This window comes from Triticum urartu, chromosome 7A (genome assembly GCF_056163025.1).
Source record: "Triticum urartu cultivar PI428250 chromosome 7A, HENAU_Tu73, whole genome shotgun sequence".
NCBI lineage: Eukaryota > Viridiplantae > Streptophyta > Magnoliopsida > Poales > Poaceae > Triticum > Triticum urartu.
The window spans coordinates 678092513-678112614 of record NC_141879.1 but is presented as its reverse complement, the minus strand read 5'-3'; the positions used below and the strand labels follow the sequence as shown (position 1 = coordinate 678112614).

The following is a 20102-nucleotide window of genomic DNA, read 5'->3' as shown; positions in this document are numbered from 1 at the left end:
TCGGGTTGGCCTACCCGTGGCCCATTACTCCGACAGTAGTCCCCGAAGCTGGTGAGGCGCCACGGACGATCGGCCGAGAAGCCTCAGCAGTTTCTCTTTCCGGGTGCTCAACACATGGTCTTTGATTGACTTCTGCCGGGCCGACTAGAAGGAGTCGGACTTGCTCAACTCGGACTCACTTAATTCCGACTCTCTCAGTATTTCGAACGTCGCGGCGGGATTTAAGTGGCGTGCTAGCTAAGCCTCCAGTCCGCCGCCCGTTCTAGGCCTGTCACGCGAGGGCACGTGGCTAGGCCGTCCTGTCAGCCTACGCGCGCGATGGGACAGGCCCATAGGCGGGGCCCGCCACTACCGCGCCTCGGCGCCCGAGCGGATCCGCTGCGGCCCCGGTGTACGGTTGGGATTCCCGTGGAGTTACTGCACGTAGTAACTTTATCGTGGATCATGGGGTCCTGGGGTTGTGGGCGCAGTAAATCCCCACGTCCGCCCCCTCGGCTTCGCAGCCCACGAGGCTATAAGTAGGGGGAAGAGGGGGGGCACGCGCGCCTCCTTCCCACTACTCCTCGTTCTCTTCCTCCTTGCTGCTCCTCGCTCTCCTCCTTCCTCTTCTCTTCTTCGCTCCGTCGCACGCCCAAGCTCCGGCGAACGCTGCAGCGACAGCTCGCAATGAGTTCTTCCTCTGCCACCGCGCCTCCCCCAGTGCGCTCCGGCACCTGGGACGGCTCCGAAGTTCATGAAGACCACATCGAGTTCCTCTACCGGACTCGTCGGCTTCCCGGCGAGGATCGCGTGCAGGTGCGTCTTGCGCCGAAGGGGGAGATTTCCCCTACGCCGCAGGAGGGCGAGCGGGTTATCTTTCGCTCGCACTACCTGCGCGGGTTGGGGCTGCCGGCGAGCAGTTTTTTCCGGTCCTTCCTCGAGTTCTACGGCCTCCAGCCGCACCACCTCACCCCCAACGCAGTGGTACTGCTGTCCGCCTTCGTGGCCATGTGCGAAGGCTTCTTCGGAGTCCTCCCCACCCTCGAGCTCTGGGGGGAGTTTTTCTTCTCCAAGCTCGGCACCCAGGCCGCGGGCGTGCCGGCTCAGTGCGGCGCTTTCATCGTCGTGCGAAGGTCGGGGGCCGACAATCCCTTCCCCTCCATCTTGCTGATCAAGTCGGTGAAGATGTGGCAGAGATCCTACTTCTACGCCAAGAACGCCTCCACGAGGGGGGACTGGGTCAACTTGCCGGCTTTCGAAGCCGGCCCGCCGGCTGGACGACTGCCCAACTGGTCGTACCGGGCCAAGTCACTGACGCCTGCGGGAGCCAGCGCCATCACGCGACTCCGAGTGCTGACGCAGTCGGAGGGTCTGACTGGTCCAGACCTGCTGGCCGCCTTCGTTTCGCGCCGAGTTCTCCCACTCCAAGGCCGCCCCCATATGATATGCCAGATGAGCGGGCACCACGACCCAAGTCAGATGTGCACCAAGGACATGCCTCACGAAGAGGTGGCCTTCATGGTTAACTACCTCTCGGACAACAGGCTCCTGGAGGATTGGCGGTTCGGCAAGGAGCCGTACTCCCGTGCCAACCCCTTGCCCGTGGTGAGTCGCCTTTCCTTTCTTTCTTTGGATTGTCTTCTTCTTGCCGAGTTTTGTTTTGACCAGCCGGCTTTGGTTAGAATCCCCTCCTCCACCCACCAGCCAGCACCTCGGGGCCGGCTCGCGAGTTCCCCGCCGACCGGGCGGAGAGCGACGTCGACGACCCCGATCTAGGGACGACGGCTTTGGAGGACGACGCCGAGGGAGGAGGAGGGACAGTAGGCGACTTCAGGCCTTCGGCCACTTTCGCCGACTGGCCTGACGACGACGCCGAGGGAGAAGTCGCCCCTCGCCATCGGCCAGGAGCCAGCCAACCTGGCGCGGGCTCTTCTGGCGCGCCGGGCGCTCCAGGCAGCGGAAAGAAGCGCAGGGCCGTGCCGACCTTGCTCGGCAGTCAGACGAAGAAGCCCAAGGGTTCGGCTGCGGCGACCCGGCGGGACGAGGCGGCCGCGAAGGCCATCCGCTTCTGTAAGGAAGTGAAGAAGCCGCCATTGGTCTCCGCGTAAGTATTCTGTCTTCAAAGTTTTATTCTTTCTTTGTGACTTTGTCTAAGTCTCTGCTTGCCCCTCTTGCTTCAGGGCTCCCCTCTCTCTTGAGAGGGTCACCGCCGCCTCCGTCATGGGGTCAGCGGAGACGTCCGCCACCACTCGGCGGATTGACCCCGCTGTTGACCTCCGGGAGGCGACGGAGCGGAATGCGCAGGAGAAGCGCAACGAAGAAGAGGCCCTCCGCCTGGAGAAGGCGGAGGCCGACAGGGCGGAGGCCTCCGCCAAGAAAAAACTGGCGGAGGCCGAAGCCGCCGCCGCGGCGAAGCAGCAGGCCGTGGAAGCCGCACGCCGCCAGTCGGCGGTTCTCGTTACCCCGTTGAACTCTGCGCCACCGCCTCCGGAGTTCACGGGGCAGACTGAGGAAGCCGGTGGGGAGAACCCCGTCGTGGAGGGGGAGGACGGTGACCCCTCTACGCCGAATGTGAGCGTTCCGCCGGCGCCTCCGCCGTCATCTGAAGGTGCATAGGGCGAGCAGCCGGCGGGCCCTCCGGTGCCGCCGACCGAAGACGAGGCCGTGGCGAGGCTACTCCTTCAAGTCGGCTCGCCAACGCGCCACCGTCTGGAGAAGGCGATTTCGGCACCCCGCCCCCTGGAAGCCTGCGCCGCCAGCTCGGCGATCCCAGACGCCGAGGCGACGAGCGCCGCGCCCATTGGGTGGGTGCGAGGAGGCGGCACAGGGCCGCTGAACCAGGCGCTTCTGCACGTCCAGGCGAAGCTTCGTGCCGAGGGCGACGCTCTCCAGAATTGCACCAAGGCATACCTGGCGTCGCGGGCAGCCGTCCGGGTATGTTTTTCCTTTGGCCTTTGTTTTCCTTGTTCCTCTCTGTGGGTGCGCGCCAGCGCACCCACTGGGTGTAGTCCCCGAGTTTCGGGCTGGCTGCTGAGTAGGCAGCCCGGAACTCCAATTGATGAACTTTGGGTGTTAACTTTTTGTCTGAAACGTTCGTCGCAGGATTACCACAACCTCCGCGTCACTGCCTTCAACCGTAACATTGCAGAGCTGGGCAAGCGGACCGCTGATCTGTCGGAGAGCCGGAGTAAGTCCTTTTCCTTCTTCGCGGGGGCGCGCTGGCGCACCCGCGGGCTGTAGTCCTCGAGATTCGGGCCGACTGCTGAGCAGTCGGGCCGGATCTCCCCGGCGACCTTCTTTACTGATGACTTGACGCCTTCTTTCTTTCTTCTTCTCAGGGGCCAACGCTGCTCTTCAACAGCAGTTGAGCGACGCCAACTCTGCTTTGCACGCCAAAGAGGAGGAGTGCGGCAAGCTCGCCATGGAGCGCGATCTGGTGGCCACTCAATTGGCAGAGCAGAAGTAGCTGCTTGTGAAGACGCAGAGGGAGGCGGAGGAGACGGAAACTGCCCTCCTGGCCGAGTTCGCAAGCGAGCGCTCCTCCTGGTCTGACAAGGAGGCGCTGTTGTCCTCCGGCTTCCACGAGATTGAAGACATCGTGATGGTGAGTTTCTTTATTTTCTTTCTTCGAGCTGCCGACTTAAATCGTGCCGACTCCTGGTTTTTGACTTGCTTCTTCGTTTCTTCGTGTCTTTGCAGACTTCTTCCCTGGGCAGTCGCAGGCCGCCATCCAAGCCATCAAGGTTGACCGTGAAGGTCGGAGGGCGGAGGGCGCAGAGATTGCCGTCGATGCCCCCCGAACTCTTGACGAGCACATTCTGAGCATCGAGGCTCGCCTTCGGCCGGCTCACCGGATGCTGCGCCGGCTTCAGCGTGTCAGTGCCCAGGCAATTGCCGCCCTGTGGCCGGATATGCAGGCTCCGCGCACCCCCATCCTGACGGCCGACTGGCTAGAGGTCGCGACTCGTCGTCTTGAGGCCTGGAAGGGCTCTTCGGCCCGAGCTGGAGCACGCCGGGCCTTGGAGTTCGTCAAGGCATGGTATCCGGGGCTGGACCTAGACCGGCTGGCCACGCTTTGGTCGGAGGCCCAACCGGAGCTGGCAGCCGCGGAAGACGCCCTCGTCAAGCGTGCTGCGGCGATCACTGAGTACACCGACACCAGCATCTTCGTCCCCGAGTGGTCTGAAGATGGCGACGAGGTATCGCCGGAGTGGTTTGGGATGAACCCAGACTACGGCGAGGACTCGGCGGAGGTGATTGGCTCTAGCGTCGAGGAAGAGGGCGAGGCGGAGGACGGAGGTGAGGCGGAGGCACCAGAAGACGGAGCAGACGGCCAGTCTCAGCTCGACCGTGCCTCTAGCAATGAGCCGCGCGCGACCGACCCGACTGCCGCCAGAGGCGATCAAGCCAAGACTAGCCAGCCGGCCGCCCCGACGCCTGGCGCTGGCGCCTCCTCCGTCCCTCCAAATCCGTCTGCTGCTTCTTGAGCTGCCGCTGTATCTTTGTTTTGTCTGCTTCAGTAGTCTTTGAAGAACTTGTTAATTCGCACCATTCCATCCGCGGGGTGTATTTTGAACCTCTGCTCGAAAATTCGGCCAAGGGCCTATGTTATGTAAATATATTTATCTGAGTTCTATCTTTTCTTGCTCATTGCTCTTTTGGATTTTTTCCTTTGCCGCTTTCTCTTAGTTGCCTGCCTTGCCAATCGGATAGCCGCTCTGCGGACTGTCGCTGGATCAAGTGCTAGGCTACTTTGGGAAAGCAAATACTTAGCCGTTCTCAAGATTTTTTGAGCAAGTTAGATAGAAGACGGCAATCCGACTATCCGAGAGTCGGTTTGCGAGAAAGGCTGGAAGCCGTCTTGAGCTATGTTTTATGCTTTGAGTCCTTAGCCATTTTTCATGCGAATGCCCATTCTACCTTACTGCTGCCCACCATACAGTCGCTCTGCGAGCTGCGGCTTCTGATAGGAGACGGTTTAGGCGTTTACACACTACTTGTCCGACTGCAGGAAGTATTTCATAGTGCAAGGCGGCAAGTCCCCGGGCCGACTTGTCGAGCCCGGTGCCAAACGGCACAAAAAGGAGTAACATACTCGCAGTCATAATTTTTATCATACAGACAAAAGAGGGCAGTCCCCGAGCTCGCCTCGGGGGGCCCGAAGTCTTGGTACTTTAATACAAAAGGTAGCGTGGTACATACTGCATCAACTGTAAAATCTTCGGAGGAGATTTGCATTCCATGGCCGCTCTATCTCCTTGCCGGAGTCGTCCCTCTTGCGTGCTCGGGGCTTCTGAGCATCGATCAGGTAGTAGGAATCGTTGCCCAGTACTTTGCTGATGATGAAAGGGCCTTCCCAAGGCGCCGACAGCTTGTGCTGGCCGGCTGTTCGCTGGATCAGCCGGAGCACAAGGTCGCCTTCTTGGAAAGATCTTGGCCTGACCTTCCTGTTGTGGTATCGGCGCAGGCTCTGCTGGTAGATGCTGGACCGGCTGAGTGCCAACAGCCGGCCCTCTTCCAGCAGATCGACGCCGTCTTGTTGTGCTTCTTCTGCTTCCTCCTCGGTGTACATGGTGACTCGTGGGGAGTTGAACTCTATGTCTGTTGGGATGACGGCTTCGGCACCGTAGACGAGGAAGAAGGGCGTGAAGCCGGTTGACTTGTTTGGAGTCGTGCGCAGACTCCAGAGGACGGCTGGCAGCTCGTCGAGCCAGCAGCCAGCCGAGCGCTCCAGAGGCTCGATCAACCGAGGCTTGATACCGGACAGGATGAGGCCGTTTGCTCGCTCCACTTGGCCGTTTGACTGCGGATGGGCGACGGACGCTAGGTCCAGTCGGATGCCCTGTGTTGCGCAGAAACGGGCCAAGGCACCTTTGGCGAAATTTGTGTCATTGTCGGTGATGATGCTGTGTGGTATGCCGTACCAAATTATGATATCGGAGATGGAAGTTACGGCAGTCGGACCGTTCAGCTTCTTGATTGGCTTTGCTTCTATCCACTTGGTGAACTTGTCCACTGTGACAAGTAAGTGAGTTAAACCACCTCGTGCTGTTTTGAATGGTCCCACTATGTCTAGACCCCAAACTGCGAAAGGCCAGGCAATGGGGATGGTCTTGAGTGCAGAAGCTGGCTGGTGCGGCTTGGAGCTGAACTTCTGACACCCTTTGCATTTTGGACCAACTCCTTGGCTTCTTCCAAGGCAGTTGGCCAGAAGAAACCGTGTCAAAAGGCTTTGGCGACGAGTGCTCTTGAAGCCGCATAGTGGCCGCACTCGCCTTGATGGATGTCTTTGAGAATCGCTTGGCCTTGCTCTGGCTCTACGCAGCGCTGGTTGACACCAGTGACGCTGCGCCTGACCAGCTCTCTGTTGACTATGTTGTAGGCTGCCGCCCGGTGTTGTATTTGCCGAGCTAAAGTTTCATCAGTCGGTAGATCTTTGTTCACCAGGAATTTGAGGATGGGCTGGGCCCATGAGGGTGCTGCTATTTCTTCGACTGCTAGAACTGCGACTTGGACGAGGGCGGTTGGGCTGGGAGGCGGCGGGTTGGAGTCAATAGCCGCTTGCTGGGTTGATGAAGTCCCCAGGCCGACTGGCGTGGTCCTTGGGCCGGGTTCTGGAGTCTTCGAGTCCGCCACCGCAGTCCCCGGGCCGGGCTTGGCTGTGGCAGCCTTGGGGTCTTCCGCCAAAATCCTTGTTCCGACTGCTGGAGCTCTGGAGTCGGATCCGACGTCTTCGGGAGGAGCCGGCACAAAAATGGAGTCTGATTCTGGTGAAGGCTTGACAGACGGCTTGAGGAGGCATTGAAGGGCGACACCAGATGGTATTGCTTGGCGGGTAGAGCCGATTCGTGCCAATGCATCTGCTTGGTCGTTGTCATTTCTTGGCACATGGAGGAACTCGCACCCTTCGAAATACCCGCTGAGTTGCTGCACGAGGAAACGGTAGCTCGCCATGTTTGCATCTTTCGCGTCCCAGTCGCCAGATGATTGTTGGACCACTAAGTCTGAGTCGCCATAACACAAGATCCGGTGGATGCCAAGCTCTTTGGCAAGCCGGAGCCCGTGAATGAGCGCCTCGTACTCGGCGACGTTATTGGAGGCGGCAAAGTGGATTTGCAGCGCATATTTGAGCTTGTCGCCTTTGGGAGAGGTGAGGACGACGCCGGCTCCCAAGCCAGTGCGCATCTTGGAGCCGTCGAAATGCATCCGCCAATGGGTGGAATCAGGTGCTGGAGGTAGGTACTGGGTCTCGCCCAGTCGACGAGGAAGTCGGCCAGTGCTTGTGACTTGATGGCGGTGCGGGGCTGGTAGTGGATGGTGTAAGGAGCCAGCTCTATGGCCCACTTGGCCACTCGACCAGAAGCATCTCGGCTACCGATGATCTCGGCAAGTGGGGCCATGCAGACCACCGTGATTGGATGCTCTTGAAAGTAAGGCTTCAATTTCTTGGCAGCAAAGTGTACGCCATAGCACATCTTCTGGTAGTGGGGGTAGTTCTGCTTGGAGGTCGACAGTACCTTGTTCAGGTAATATACCGGTCTCTGGACAGGTAGTGCCTTGCCTTCCTCCTTGTGTTCCACTACAATGACCGTGCTGACTACCCGGCTGGTGGCGGCGACGTACAGGAGCATAGGTTCCTTGGGAGTCGGAGCCGCCAGGACGGGTGGAGTAGTCAACATCTTCTTCAACTGGTGAAAAGCTTCGTCCGCCTTATGGTTCCACTCGAAAAAAGTGGTCTTCTTCATGAGTTGGTACAAGGGGAGAGCTTTCTCGCCCAGCCGACTGATGAATCGGCTGATGGACGCCAAGCAGCCGGTGAACTTCTGCACGTCCAACAGTCGGCTGGGTACCTCCATTCTCTCAATGGCCTTGATCTTTACTGGGTTGCATTCTATGCCGCGTTCAGAGACCAGGAAGCCAAGGAGCTGGCCGGCTGGTACTCCGAAGACACACTTCTCGGGGTTGAGCTTAATCTGGAACCGGCGCAGGTTCTCAAAAGTCTCCTTGAGGTCTTGCAGCAGTGTCCCACGCTTTTTCGTCTTCACTACCACGTCGTCCACGTAAACATGGGCATTCCTGCCGAGCTGCTTGAGGAGGCACTTCTGCATGCAACGCTGAAAGGTGGTGCCGGCGTTCCTTAAGCCGAACGTCATGGTGAGGTAGCAGAAGGCTCCAAACGGCGTGATGAAGGCGGTTTTCAGTCTGTCAGCCGGGTTTAGCTTGATCTGGTGATATCCTGAGTATGCATCCAAAAAACTCAACAGCTCACATCCGGCTGTGGAGTCTATCACCTGATCGATTCTTGGTAAAGCAAATGGGTCCTTGGGGCAGGCCTTGTTGAGGCTCGTGTAGTCAATACACATTCGCCACTGCATGTTCTTCTTTAATACCAGGACCGGATTTGCTAGCCATTCTGGAAAGAATACTTCCATAATGAAGCCGGCTGCTAGGAGTCGGGCTATCTCTTCTCCGACAACTCTTCTCTTCTCTTCTGATAAGCGGCGCAGGGGCTGTCTGACCGGCTTTGCATCAGATCGGACATGTAACTTGTGCTCGGCGAATTCCGTCGGTACACCTGGCATGTCTTTGGGGGACCATGCGAAGATGTCCCGATTCTCATGGAGGAAATCGACGAGCTCGCCTTCCTATTTGCTGTCGAGGTTTGCACCTACGACGGTGTACCTCTCTGGGTGCTCCGGGTCCAAGGGTATCTTCTTTGTCTCTTTGGCCGGCTTGAACGAACCCTCAGCCTCCGACTCTTTTGGGTTGGGTGACACCTCAGGCTGCTTGCTGGCCATCGCCACAACTCGCTCAAGGAGCCGCTTCTCAGCCGCGATTACCAAGGACTCGGCCAGCCGACTGCTCTCTGCTGCGCAAGCAGACGACTTCCGGTAGTCGCCGGCCACAGTCAGAATTCCTCTGGAACTGGGCATCTTCATCTTGAGGTAGGCGTAGTGGGGGACCGCCATGAACTTGGCCAAGGCAGGTCGGCCAAGCAGCGCATGGTATGTGCTCTCAAGATCCACCACCTCAAACCAAACGGGCTCTCTACGGAAGTGATCTTTGTCCCCAAAGAGGACATCCATAAGGATCTTGCCGATTGGCGAGCAGGAAAGCCCAGGAACAATGCCGTGGAAAACAGTTCGGCTGTTCTGAAGTTGTCTTTGCTTGATCCCTAACTTCTCCATGGTGTCCTTGTACAGGATATTGATGCTGCTGCCCTCGTCTATCAGAACTCGCGAGAAATGAGCGGCTCGTCTGTCTGTAGCAAAGGTGGCGTCCAGGACCAAGGCATAGGAGCCCGGACTCGGCATCACTTCTGGGTGGTCAGCCCTGCTCCAGCTGATGGGCTTCTCAGACCAGTGCATGAACTCTGGCGTCTCCGACGCTACTGCGTTCACCTCTTGTCGCTGCAGCCGCCTGCTGCGTCGATCATCAGCCACACTGGTGAACACCACATAGGCTCTATGCTCTTCAGGGTATTCGTCTTGTACTGCGCCGACTGGCCTGACAGCCGGCTGCTGGGGCGGGGGCGGAGGCGGCTGCCCAGCAGGCGGGGGAGGCAGGAAGTCGTCTCCCTTGGCGATCCTGGTGAGCCAGTGGCACTTCCAGGTGGTGTGATTCGACGGCTTTGCGCCGCTGTGGAACTTGCAAGGTCCATCCAAGGTCTGCTCATAGGAGAAGGCCGGCAACCAGTTTGGCTTGCCGCCTTTCTGTCGCTTGGGTGGGGGCTGCTCTTCTGGCCGCTGGGCTTCAACGGCCGCGACCTGCCGGCTGCTGGAAGCCGGCTGCGGGGCCTTGCGCTTGTTGTCGCCCTGCTGTTGTCGCCGGCCGGTGTCTGCCGCCGGAGTTCTTGGAGCTTGAGGAGCCACTTTGCCAATTGTGCTGATTTGAATTTCCGCCTTCATGGAGGAGTCGGCCGTGGCGTACTTGTCCGCTATGATCAGCAGCTCGTCGAGGGTTTCTGGCTCATCGCAGAGGAGCTTGTGCTTGAGGAGGGTGCCTTCTCTGCACCCGACTGTGAAGTACTCGATGTCCCGCACCTCGTGCACGCCCTCGCAGGAGTTCCGGAGCTCGGCCCAACGCGTGAGGTAATCGCGAGTCGACTCGTCGGGGCCTTGCACGCACAAGGAGAGCTGACGAGGCTTGGGAGGACGCTTGTACGTGCTGGTGAAGTTGCGGACGAACGCTTCAGTGAAGTCGACCCAGCTGTTGATGCTGCGGGGCTTTAGGCTATTCAGCCATGTCCGGGCCGTGCCCTGGAGCATGAGCGGAACGTACTTTACGGTGACACGCTTGTTGCCGTTTGCTATGCTGACAGCCATGGAGTAGTCGACTAGCCAGTCTTCCGGCTTCATGGAGCCGGTATACTTGGGCGTGTCTCTTGGGAGCGTGAACCTTCTGGGAAAGGGTTCGTCCCGAATGCGGGGCCCGAAACAAGGCGGACCCAGCTCATCTTCTTCTTCCAGCGCTAAGGATCGGTGGAGTCGGTCGATCCGGTGGCGGGCGTCATTCTCCCCAACTCCCTCTCGGCGGCCAAGGCGGTCACCGAGAGTCGGATGGTCAACAGGCGGCGGGGAGACTCGCCTCTCCTTGCGGGGAGGGGGAGGCGGACAGTCGTCCCGTCGTTCCACTGCTCTTGGGCGGCCGTCTCGGTCGCGCTCTATGGTAATGCGAGTCTGACTGTGGCTGACAGTCAGCTCCTTGTCTCTTCTTCGTCGGGCGCCGCCAGTCGGCGTCCGAGATGTCGCGCCTTGATCTCGGTGAAGGTCGTCGACGGGCCGTTGAGGCGCTTCCGTGTGGCATCCGGCCTCGTTCTGCGCGGCGGCCGCGTCGAGAAGCCGCTGGACTCGTTCCATCATGAGGCGGCATTCTTCGCCCTCGAAATTGTCCAACTTGTCCGCCGCTGCCTCGGTGGCTCGGATGTTCTCCGCTGGTGTAGCGTACACAGGGCAGCTTGCCCCAAACAGGTTGGCGATGGCTACGCCGCGCTGCCGGACCGCGCCAAGGCGGCTGGGCCCCACCGAGGCCGGCGAGCCGCCGACGGCGCGATCCATCTCCCGCTGGTAGGCCTCTGACAAGCGCCTCATGTTGGCTAGCTTCTTCGCGCCTTCAACGAGATGAAGGCGGCGCGCCTCCAACGTCTCTGCATCAGCGTCTTCCGGAATGGGCGCAGTTAGGTCTTGCAGCGCTGCGCCGAGCGAGTCGTGCGCTCCTCCGCCGGGGAGCTCATCATGACTGATGACTAGCACCTCGGTGACGGTGCTTCCGTTGCTCTCTGCGTGGGGGAGAGGTTCGTCGTAGACCACCACATTGGTGGGGAACGCGTCGAGCGACGCGGTGTCGGAGTCGACCAACATCGGGTCGGTGGAGCCTACAGACTCCAAGTCTAGGGCAGGCTCGCCAGAAACGTGGAGTTGATCGAGGAGGCCCGCGAGGAGGTTCTCGGGGCCGCCCGTGCCTGCGTTGGATGCAGGTTCATCGGAGAGGCGGATCTCGCCGACAAGTTCGACCAAGGAGCTGACCGCGCAGGCGATCTTGACGCCGCTTAGCGCGTCGGCGAAAACTCCGTCTGGCGTGCCTGGCTGGCTGCGCTCGCCAGGGAGGAAAAGGGTTCCCGTCCAGAGCAGATCTCCGGGCGGCGGTGCACCAGGCCCCACGGTGGGCGCCAAATGTCGGGGGTTTGGTGCGACATAAGCCAACGGATGGCTTATCATGGTGGGGGCGAGTAGAACGTCGCTGGTGCCTAGAAATGGGATGAGGCGAAGACATGCACGCCGGCGAATCTTACCCAGCTTCGGGACTCTCCGGGGAGATAATACCCCTACTGCTGCTCTACGGGGTCTCCACATGATCACTATGGCCAAAGTGTTTACACAGTTGCTCCTTGAGCTGTTTCCTGGTGGTAGGAGAGGGCAAGACTAGCTCTCTCCCTTCTATATGATCTGGTCTAGAGCTAATGGGTTCCAACCCTTTGCATGGGTGCCCTGGAGGGTTTATATAGGCCTACCCCCCAGGGGTACAATGGTAATCCGGTAGGACGCGGGCCCAGCCGTCAGTGCCTCTGGCCTCTGTCTTCTCTGCCGACCGCTGGGGCCCGCCGACTGGCCTGGTACGGAGCCGACAGACCGCGTCCGTCGTGGACGGGTCTCGCCGGCTGCTGATTACTGTAGCCGTGCTTCTGATGACGCGGGCTTGATCATGAGGTCGTGGCAACAGCCCCGCCACCTGGCGGGCGATCACTGTTGCCACTCCCCATCATGTCTTGATTAATGGCGCGTGGGCCCCGGGGGAGGGCTTGGCCGACTCCCGACGGGTCCGACTGGTGGTTCTCCTGCTGTCTCCCGAGGTCTCACTGATTGGTGGGGCCTGCTGCCTCCAGGCCGTACAGACAAGCCGTCGTGGGTGCAGGATTCGGCCCTGCGGTGCTGATGTCAGGGCCGGTATGGCAACAGTGACACGCCGCGCGGAGATCTTCCGGGGTACGGCGTGCTGTGGCCATGCCTGCCTTTGGTGAGGGCGGGGGTGGGCTTCGCTGTAGCCACGCCCCTGCCTCGTCCCCTTTGATGAGGTCATGGGGTTTGTTGGAGTCGCAGGCCGACTCTCCAAAGCCGGCTTCTCTGGAAGTCGTTCCTGGGACTCGGCCGTGAGTGGGCAGTTGGCCGCCTTGCCGTCGACTACTCAGGAGGCGGCTCTTTGTCCTGGGGTCTTGAGGGGCGCAGCCTGCCCCGATGCCTTGAAAGGTTATGGGACTCGGGTTGGCCTACCCATGGCCCATTACTCCAACACCAGCTATCCCCAGCTCGCACCCATGCCCCCGCTCGTCCCCATGCCTCAGCCCCTCCCACGCTGCCTTCTTCTTCTCCACGCCAGAAGCAGATCCAACAGAATCGCCCCCAACCCTTCTTCCTCCTCCTACACAGTCGCCATGGGAGCCCCAAAGTAGAAGGAGCTGCTTCAAAAAAGAAGATCTAAAGGACAGGGTGGTCAGAGCCATACCAGGCAGTAAGATCAAGTAGGTAAGCCCCCTCTGCCCCTCTTTACTTCCCCCTTTCTTCTACTGCATAGGCATATGTAAACCCCCTTCTCCATGGATCTAGAACAAATCCATGGAGAAGCTGCTTCAAAAAAGAGGTGAATCTAGCACATCACACCAGCCTACTTGATGTTACTGCTGAATGTGTTAAACATGCCAAAAACTACTTGATGCATGCCAAACAAGTTTCTACCACCTGGATGTGTTAAACAAGCCAACTAAAAACAAGTTCTCTGGCCAATTAAAACATGATTAAAGCCAACTCAACAAAGCATTGTAGCAAAAAACTAAACATGCATTCTACCAACTTGTAGTTATTGTTTGCAAAATGAACAAAAAATTGACTGCCCAATAGATATGTGCAACGAAAAATTCATAAATGTGCAACTGAACATGCATCCCAGCCAACTGAACCTATATTCTGGCAACTCGGCATGCATGCTAGCCAAATCTAAAACATGCATTGTACCCCACGTGTTTTCTGGCCAACTAAAAAAACATGTATCCTGGCCAACTAAACATGTATCCTGGCCAAGTAAACATGTATATTTGGCAATACATGTTTGTGAGTGAACACTTTAGAAAAACTGTAGTATATGTGCAAATAAAAAACATGTTTTCTGGCCAACTAAACATGCATGTTGGCCAAAAACTGAGAAAATGTATCCTGACCAACTGAGACATCTATTCTAGCCAACTGAATGCATTAACTGTCCAACTGAACATGCATGTTGGCCAAAAACTGAAATAAATGCAACCTGGCCAGCTGAGACATCTATTCTAGCCAACTAAAAACATTGAATGTCCAACTGAATATGTATGCTGACCAAGTGGGAAAATGCATCCTGGCAATTGAGACGTCTATTCTAGCGAAAACCAGAAATCTGTAGTGCAACAGGAAAAACACAAGAACTTTTGTCCATGGCTAATGAAGCCACAAACTATATTAACATATTCACACATATAATCTTGTCCCACACATATATTCTGGTCCCACACCTATTGCAAACCATATTAATTTGTTCAAATATACCAGAACTAGAAACATAAACGGCGATGAAAAACATATAACTATAATCTGTCCTCCAATTCTTCTTTCTTCTTTCACCTGGATTTTCCTTCTCAAATGTAGCATCCAATTATGTGCAGAAAAATCTGAAAAGAGCTCCTTGCGAAACGGAAACCTACAGATCATTGCAACAAAACAAAGGGAAAAAGTCTGAAAAACTCTGTAGCAAAAAGAAGTCATGCTCTTGCCAGTTATTTACTGCAAACTGTGCAACTAACATAACAAATATGTGCAAACAAAAAATTTCATAACTGTTATAATAAAGATTATGCTACGGTCATGTTGCTTTTGGAACTAAGATTGTCACAAAATGGTGTGCAACTGCCTATTTACTAAGTTTTTAGGTTGTTTGAAACACTCTTTTTCTGTGGTTACCAACTGATGACATCAATTTCTTCTTTTTTATATGTGCAGGGAGTGTGTGGCAGCATCCAAAAATAAGGAAAAAAATGCTTGATCTCAATGAGTTTCCTCCAGATCTCAATGAGGTTCCTCATGATATGGATCAGCAGCAACCCAGCATACAACAAGGAAATTGGACAGAAAATGGTCGATCTGTTTACTACACGCAGGCACGTCGTGATGGTAACCCTACGGGCCATGACAATGTGGCAGGCCAGTCATTAGCCCGTGGTGCCCCTGTAGTGGTGTCTTTGCAGTCAGAGAGCCATACTCTTGATGACATGAGAACCGAGGCAAATGTTCCTGGTCCAACCAGGACTGAGCTAGAGCTGGGGCTGTTGACGGAGCTGTGCAAGTAGAAGAAGGAGAGGATGAGGCTGGTTCTCAACCTATGGAACCCTATGTTGGCATGAGGTTTGACAGCCTTCAAATTGCTAAGGATCACTACAACAGCTACGCACTACGGATGGGTTTCTCTATCAAGATGAACACCTCTAGACGGACACCTCGCACCAATGAATTGATAAAACAACAGTTTTGCCGCAACAAGTTCAAGAAGCCCAAAGCTGATGATAGAGGAGCCGAGGCTCCTCCTGTCCTGGACCCTATTCTAGATCCAAAATCTGTTAACAGTGACGAGGAGATGGAAGAAGAACCTCCAATATTTGCTGAAGAGGAGGCTGGTACTAGTAAGAAGAAGAAGAAGCGCAAACGCGAGACAATAAAGCAGACTGAATGCAAGGCGAAAATGTTGGTGAAGCTGATAAATGGGCGATGGGAGGTGACGCACTTTGTTCGTGACCACAATCATCCGCTCGTGAACAAACCTTCATTGTCCAAATACTTGAGATCCCACCAAGGCATCTCACCTGATGAAAAGGAGTTTCTGGGCATCTTGTATAACTGCAACTTGACTACAGGTGTGGTGTTTTTCTATATCCCTTAAAGAATTAAGTTTCCCTCTAGGCAGTCCAGTGTGCAACTGTTATGGTACTACTGTGCAACTAAAATGGCTTAACTGTGCAACTGGTGTCCAACTTCCCATGCTTTTTGTATATCACTTTTGGTGCTTCTTGTGCAACTAGATTGTCTTTACTGTGCAACTACACAATGTCCTGTATGCAAAAACTGCAAAGTGTTTTTAAAAAGGTGCAGCTAGGTGTCCATTTCCTGCGATTATCTTTTGTGCCAACACATGTCCTATTACTGTGCAGCTGGATGTGCACATTTGTGCAACTAAAAAAGGATATACTGTTTGTTTTTGTATTATGCAGGACGAATGATGCATGTAATGGCAGAGTTCTATGGATCTGAGATGATGGTGCCGTTCGGACCAAAGGCAATAACAAATCTTTGTACAAGTTTCCGTAGAGATGACACAAAGGAGGGTGATCTGATTGAGACAATTGCGCACTTCAAGGATATACAAAAAACCGATCCAGACTTCTTCTATAAGGTGAAATATGATGAAGAGGACAGAGTTGTCAACATATTTTGGGTGGATTGCTTAGCTCGAAAAGCTTATGCGGAGGCGTACCACGATTGCATATCGTTTGACACCACCTACATGACCAACATGTACAATATGCCATTCGCGCCATTCATAGGAATAAACCGACATGGCCAATCTTTCACGCTGGGTTGCTTGTGAGGTAGGAGTTGGCATCGAGCTTTGATTGGGTCTTTAGAGCATTCCTAGAGGCTATGGATGGCAAACCTCCTGACAACTTCATCACCGATCAGGATGGTGCGATGAGGCAGTCAATACAAAGCATCTTTCCAACCACCATGCACCGCTGTTGTCGATGGCACATCATGAAAAAGGCTCAGGAAAAAGTTGGTTGGCTGCTGTGCTGGAATCCAAGACTCTCTGATGATTTCAACAAGTGTATTGACTTCAACTTCACTATAGACGAGTTTGAGCAGAATTGGGATGGGTTAATGATGAAGTATGAGGCTATGACACACACGCACTTTGAGAAGTTGTACGAATACAGGTCAACTTGGGTGCCGTGCTACTTCAAACACAGGTTCTTCCCCTTCCTCCAGTCTACACATCGTAGTGAGGGGTTCAACGCCATCCTGAAAAGATATGTGAACCCACACAACTCAATGCTGAACTTCGTCAAGCAATATGAAAAAATCCAGAACCACATCCTTGCCAAGGAAGGCTGCAATGATTACAGGACAGAACACCTTGAGATTGAGTTGTGGTCCAACTTCCCAATAGAGAAGCAAGCTTACAAAACCTATACTAGGGACCTTTACCGCAAGTACAGAGAAGAGTTTGAGCTGATTGAACATTATAATGCATTCCAAGTTGGTGCTGATGTATTTGAGCTCAAACCGAACCAGGAATTTGTTGCCAAATATGGTTCTCGAAACTACTTGGTGCAGGCAAGGGTGGAGGAGGGTTCCTATTTGTGTGAGTGCTGTAAACTGGACAAGGACGGCATCCTCTGTTGCCACATCCTCAAGGTGTTTACCCATATTGGAGTTGATGTCATACCGGAAAGGTACCTGCTAAGACGGTGGACACCTACTGCTGTACCTAGTGCGCCAGGGACTGGTTATGAGCAACCAGATGAAATGCCTACTCAATCAAAGAAGCAGACAAGGGAGATGAACATGATATACTATTTTTAGAAACTAGCAAAGTTTGCGAGTGGTTCTGATACAGCACAAGCTATTGTATACAAGCATATGCGTGCGACACGTACCGAGATCGGCCACCTGAACAAGTCCAAGAAAAAGAAAAAACCGACTGCTGCAACGGGGCCATCAGATGATGGCAACCCTCGAGGACCTCCTCCACCTCCAGGAAGCAATTAGGGGGCTCATCATCCAGGTAATTACCTGCCCCAACTCCTGATCTAACTAGGTGTGTAACTTCAGTTGCACACATCATTGTGCCCAGATACACACACCATGGTAGCCACTTGGACAGAACAGGCTGCCTAGTTGCGCATGCTGTGTTAGTTCAAGCATCAAGATAACACAACTAACTTATTTTTCCTGTTCTGGATATAGGTGATGTCAACCCTCAAGAACCTCCTCCCCCTCCTGGCTATACACGACATCCTCCGCCACCTCCTCCCCCGCGTGCTCCTCCCAATGGCCCTACAGGCAACACTCAGGGGGCTCATCGTCCAGGTAATTACCTGCCCCGAACTCCCCATAAAACTAGGTCTGTAACTCTAGTTGCACACATCATGGTGCTCAGTTGCACCGAATAGGCTACCTAGTTGTGCACGCTGTGTTAGTTCGAGCATCAAAAGATAAACACAACTGACTTGTTTGTCCTGTTCTGCCTATATGTGATGCCAACCCTCAAAGACCTCCTCCCCCGCCAGGCCCAACTAGCAGTGCCCTGCGTGCTACTCTCAATGGACCTACAGGCAGGACTCAGGGGGCTCATCACCCAGGTAAGTACCTTCACCGACGCCAAACAAAAACCAGGGTGTGTGACTTTAGTTGCACATATCATAGTGCCCAGTTGAACAGAACATGCTGCCTAGTTGCGTGCGCTGTGTTAGTTTGAGGATCAAGCTAAAAATCTAACTTGTTTTCATGTTCTGCCCATAGGCGATTACAATCCAAGTACCATGACGGGCAGGTGTTTTTTTCAACTTAACTTGCACACAACAATCAGTTAGTTGCACAAAATGTGTTGTGTGGTTGCACAGAACATCAGTGCTGGTTGCACAACAACAAAAATACTAAACTTTTTATATGATTATTACACAGGTGATCGTGACGGTCCTACTGCCCCATTAGAGGCTGCATCCCTTGCACAAGCTTCTGATGATTTTGTGTCCAGGGATCCTCCAAGGTCTACTACAAAGGGTAGGGCAAAGAGTCGATGGTAAAAATCGGCACTGGAGCTACACCCAAAGAAGAAAAACAAATGCAGCCAGTGCCAATCTACAGAGCACACTGCTGGTGTGTGTCCACTCAGACTCCTGTGATTCTGTTTCCTCATTTGTAACTTTGGAACAAAAAAGGAAAAGAATGATGTTTGTTTTAGCAATGTTGGGACCAAGTGGACACATTCAGCATCTATGATTCCTCTTTATCTAATTTATGCTCCTTGAATTAGTTCATGCACTGTGTAAAAAAAGTTGCTATTTGTGCCTTTGTTGACAACTGGTTAAATATTTAGTTGTTGAACAATTGTATATCCAGTGCTCCTAATGTATCAACAAAAGTGATGATATTGAGTTGCAAACGCAATTACTAGTAGTGTGCAACTACAAAATCTGCTTAAAAAATTGTACAAACCAGCAACTTCCTCCATGGAGCAGAAAAAAAGAAAAATAGTACTGACCTACTCCTTGTTGTATCTCAGCAACTTCCTCCATGGGGCGGTGTTGTGCACGCTGGTGACCCAATCATATGCCAGCTTCTTCCTGATGTTGACTACTTCCTTAGGGTCGTAGTTGGGCAGTTGGCTACCATTCCACTCGGTGGCGTTAAGCAGTGCGAGCAACCCACACTCATTACTGCAAAATGGGCAAAAAAAATTTGTCACATAAAATTAAAACCAAATAAAGGTAATGCACTCTGTGCAACTGCTTATGTCCTACTGTGCAGCTGCTTCTGTTCTACTGTGCAACTGCTTATGTCCTATTGTGCAACTGCTTGTGTTCTACTACAACTCATTATGTGCCACTGTGCAACTGCTTACGTGCCAGTGTGCAACTACTTATGCGCCACTCTGCAACTGGCTAGATAATCCATTAGAAACTCATAAAAATGATAAAACAGATTGAAGACTAGTACTGTGTCTTAAAAAAATTAAAGATTGCTCATGTAGAAAAATTTAAAAACTACAAAATGATGGTATATGATTGAGAAGGAATGCCATGCTTATTGTCTTACTTGCCGAGCTGCTTCGGTACGTCAATGTCAATAATCTGGAAGTGCTCGATGCTGAACTTTGGGTAATGCTTCCTCCATAGCTGGCGTACTGCCCCCGCGATGGTAGAGGCGATGGTCATCAGCACAATGTTGTCCAGCGTCCTGCTTGAGTCAAGAACTTCAAAGCGTCCGTCCCTCAAATTGACATTGAAGACCCAATAATGCCTCCCTCCCTCCTTATCGGTTACATCAGCGCACTCGAGCACTGGCAGCATGACCTGCAACCGTGAATGATTTCAGACACAAAATACAGGCTGTAGCTAAGAAAAAACAGTAAAAGACTTGGTCAAGTTAAAAACAAGTTGCAACAAGTATCTGCCAACTAACAGATGTGTCATGTGCAACTAGACATGCTGTGGGTGCCAACTAAAAAACGATTGATCATGTGGGCACAACACTCACCAAGTCTTTCTTATCGAGACGGTTCTTGTAATCAAACTTCTTCTTTATCTCATTCACATTGTGGATTCCTTGCTGTAAATTTATCTGCAGAGATTATAAAACATGGCTCAAAACTCCTTAGTAGGTGAAAGGCCTCCCTCAAATGGTCAACGAAAAAAGTGCTACAGAACAAAGATGAGGGTAAAAAGAAGGTTTTGGAAAAACTTACAGAAAACCTCAGTGGCATAACAACCTTCTTTGACCCTTCTGGTAAGTTATCCATGATGTGTAAGATTCCAGTCTCAATAACAATTT

The 20102-nt window shown here is 53.9% G+C and overlaps 1 protein-coding gene and 1 pseudogene across 2 annotated transcripts in view; both read left to right on the top strand.

Annotated features, from left to right (window-relative positions):
* LOC125528866 (uncharacterized) overlaps positions 1-18640 on the top strand; it is a 65843-nt pseudogene extending 47203 nt beyond the window's left edge. Inside the window, exons 3-6 of the transcript XR_015610432.1 lie at positions 14499-14669; positions 14744-15408; positions 16722-17334; positions 18234-18640. The product of XR_015610432.1 is annotated as an uncharacterized LOC125528866 (transcript). The remainder of the gene's footprint in view (positions 1-14498; positions 14670-14743; positions 15409-16721; positions 17335-18233) is intronic.
* Positions 1165-4618, top strand: LOC147961398 (uncharacterized). The gene is made up of 4 exons (XM_087537591.1): positions 1165-1218; positions 2596-3166; positions 3318-3583; positions 3679-4618. The coding sequence occupies exons 1-3, from the start codon at positions 1165-1167 to the stop codon at positions 3443-3445; spliced, it is 753 nt and encodes a 250-aa protein (XP_087393717.1). The 3' UTR covers positions 3446-3583; positions 3679-4618.
* Positions 18641-20102: the final 1462 nt, after the last annotated feature.

What these genes read in the sequence shown, in the direction of transcription:
- LOC147961398 (XM_087537591.1), top strand. Translation starts at nt 1,165, where the DNA reads ATGTGGCAGAGATCCTACTTCTACGCCAAGAACGCCTCCACGAGGGGG. An exon ending in CCTCCACGAGGGGGGACTGG is followed by an intron (nt 1,219 to 2,595) that starts GTCAACTTGCCG and finishes GAAGGTGCATAG; the next exon opens with GGCGAGCAGCCGGCGGGCCC. An exon ending in TGATCTGTCGGAGAGCCGGA is followed by an intron (nt 3,167 to 3,317) that starts GTAAGTCCTTTT and finishes TCTTCTTCTCAG; the next exon opens with GGGCCAACGCTGCTCTTCAA.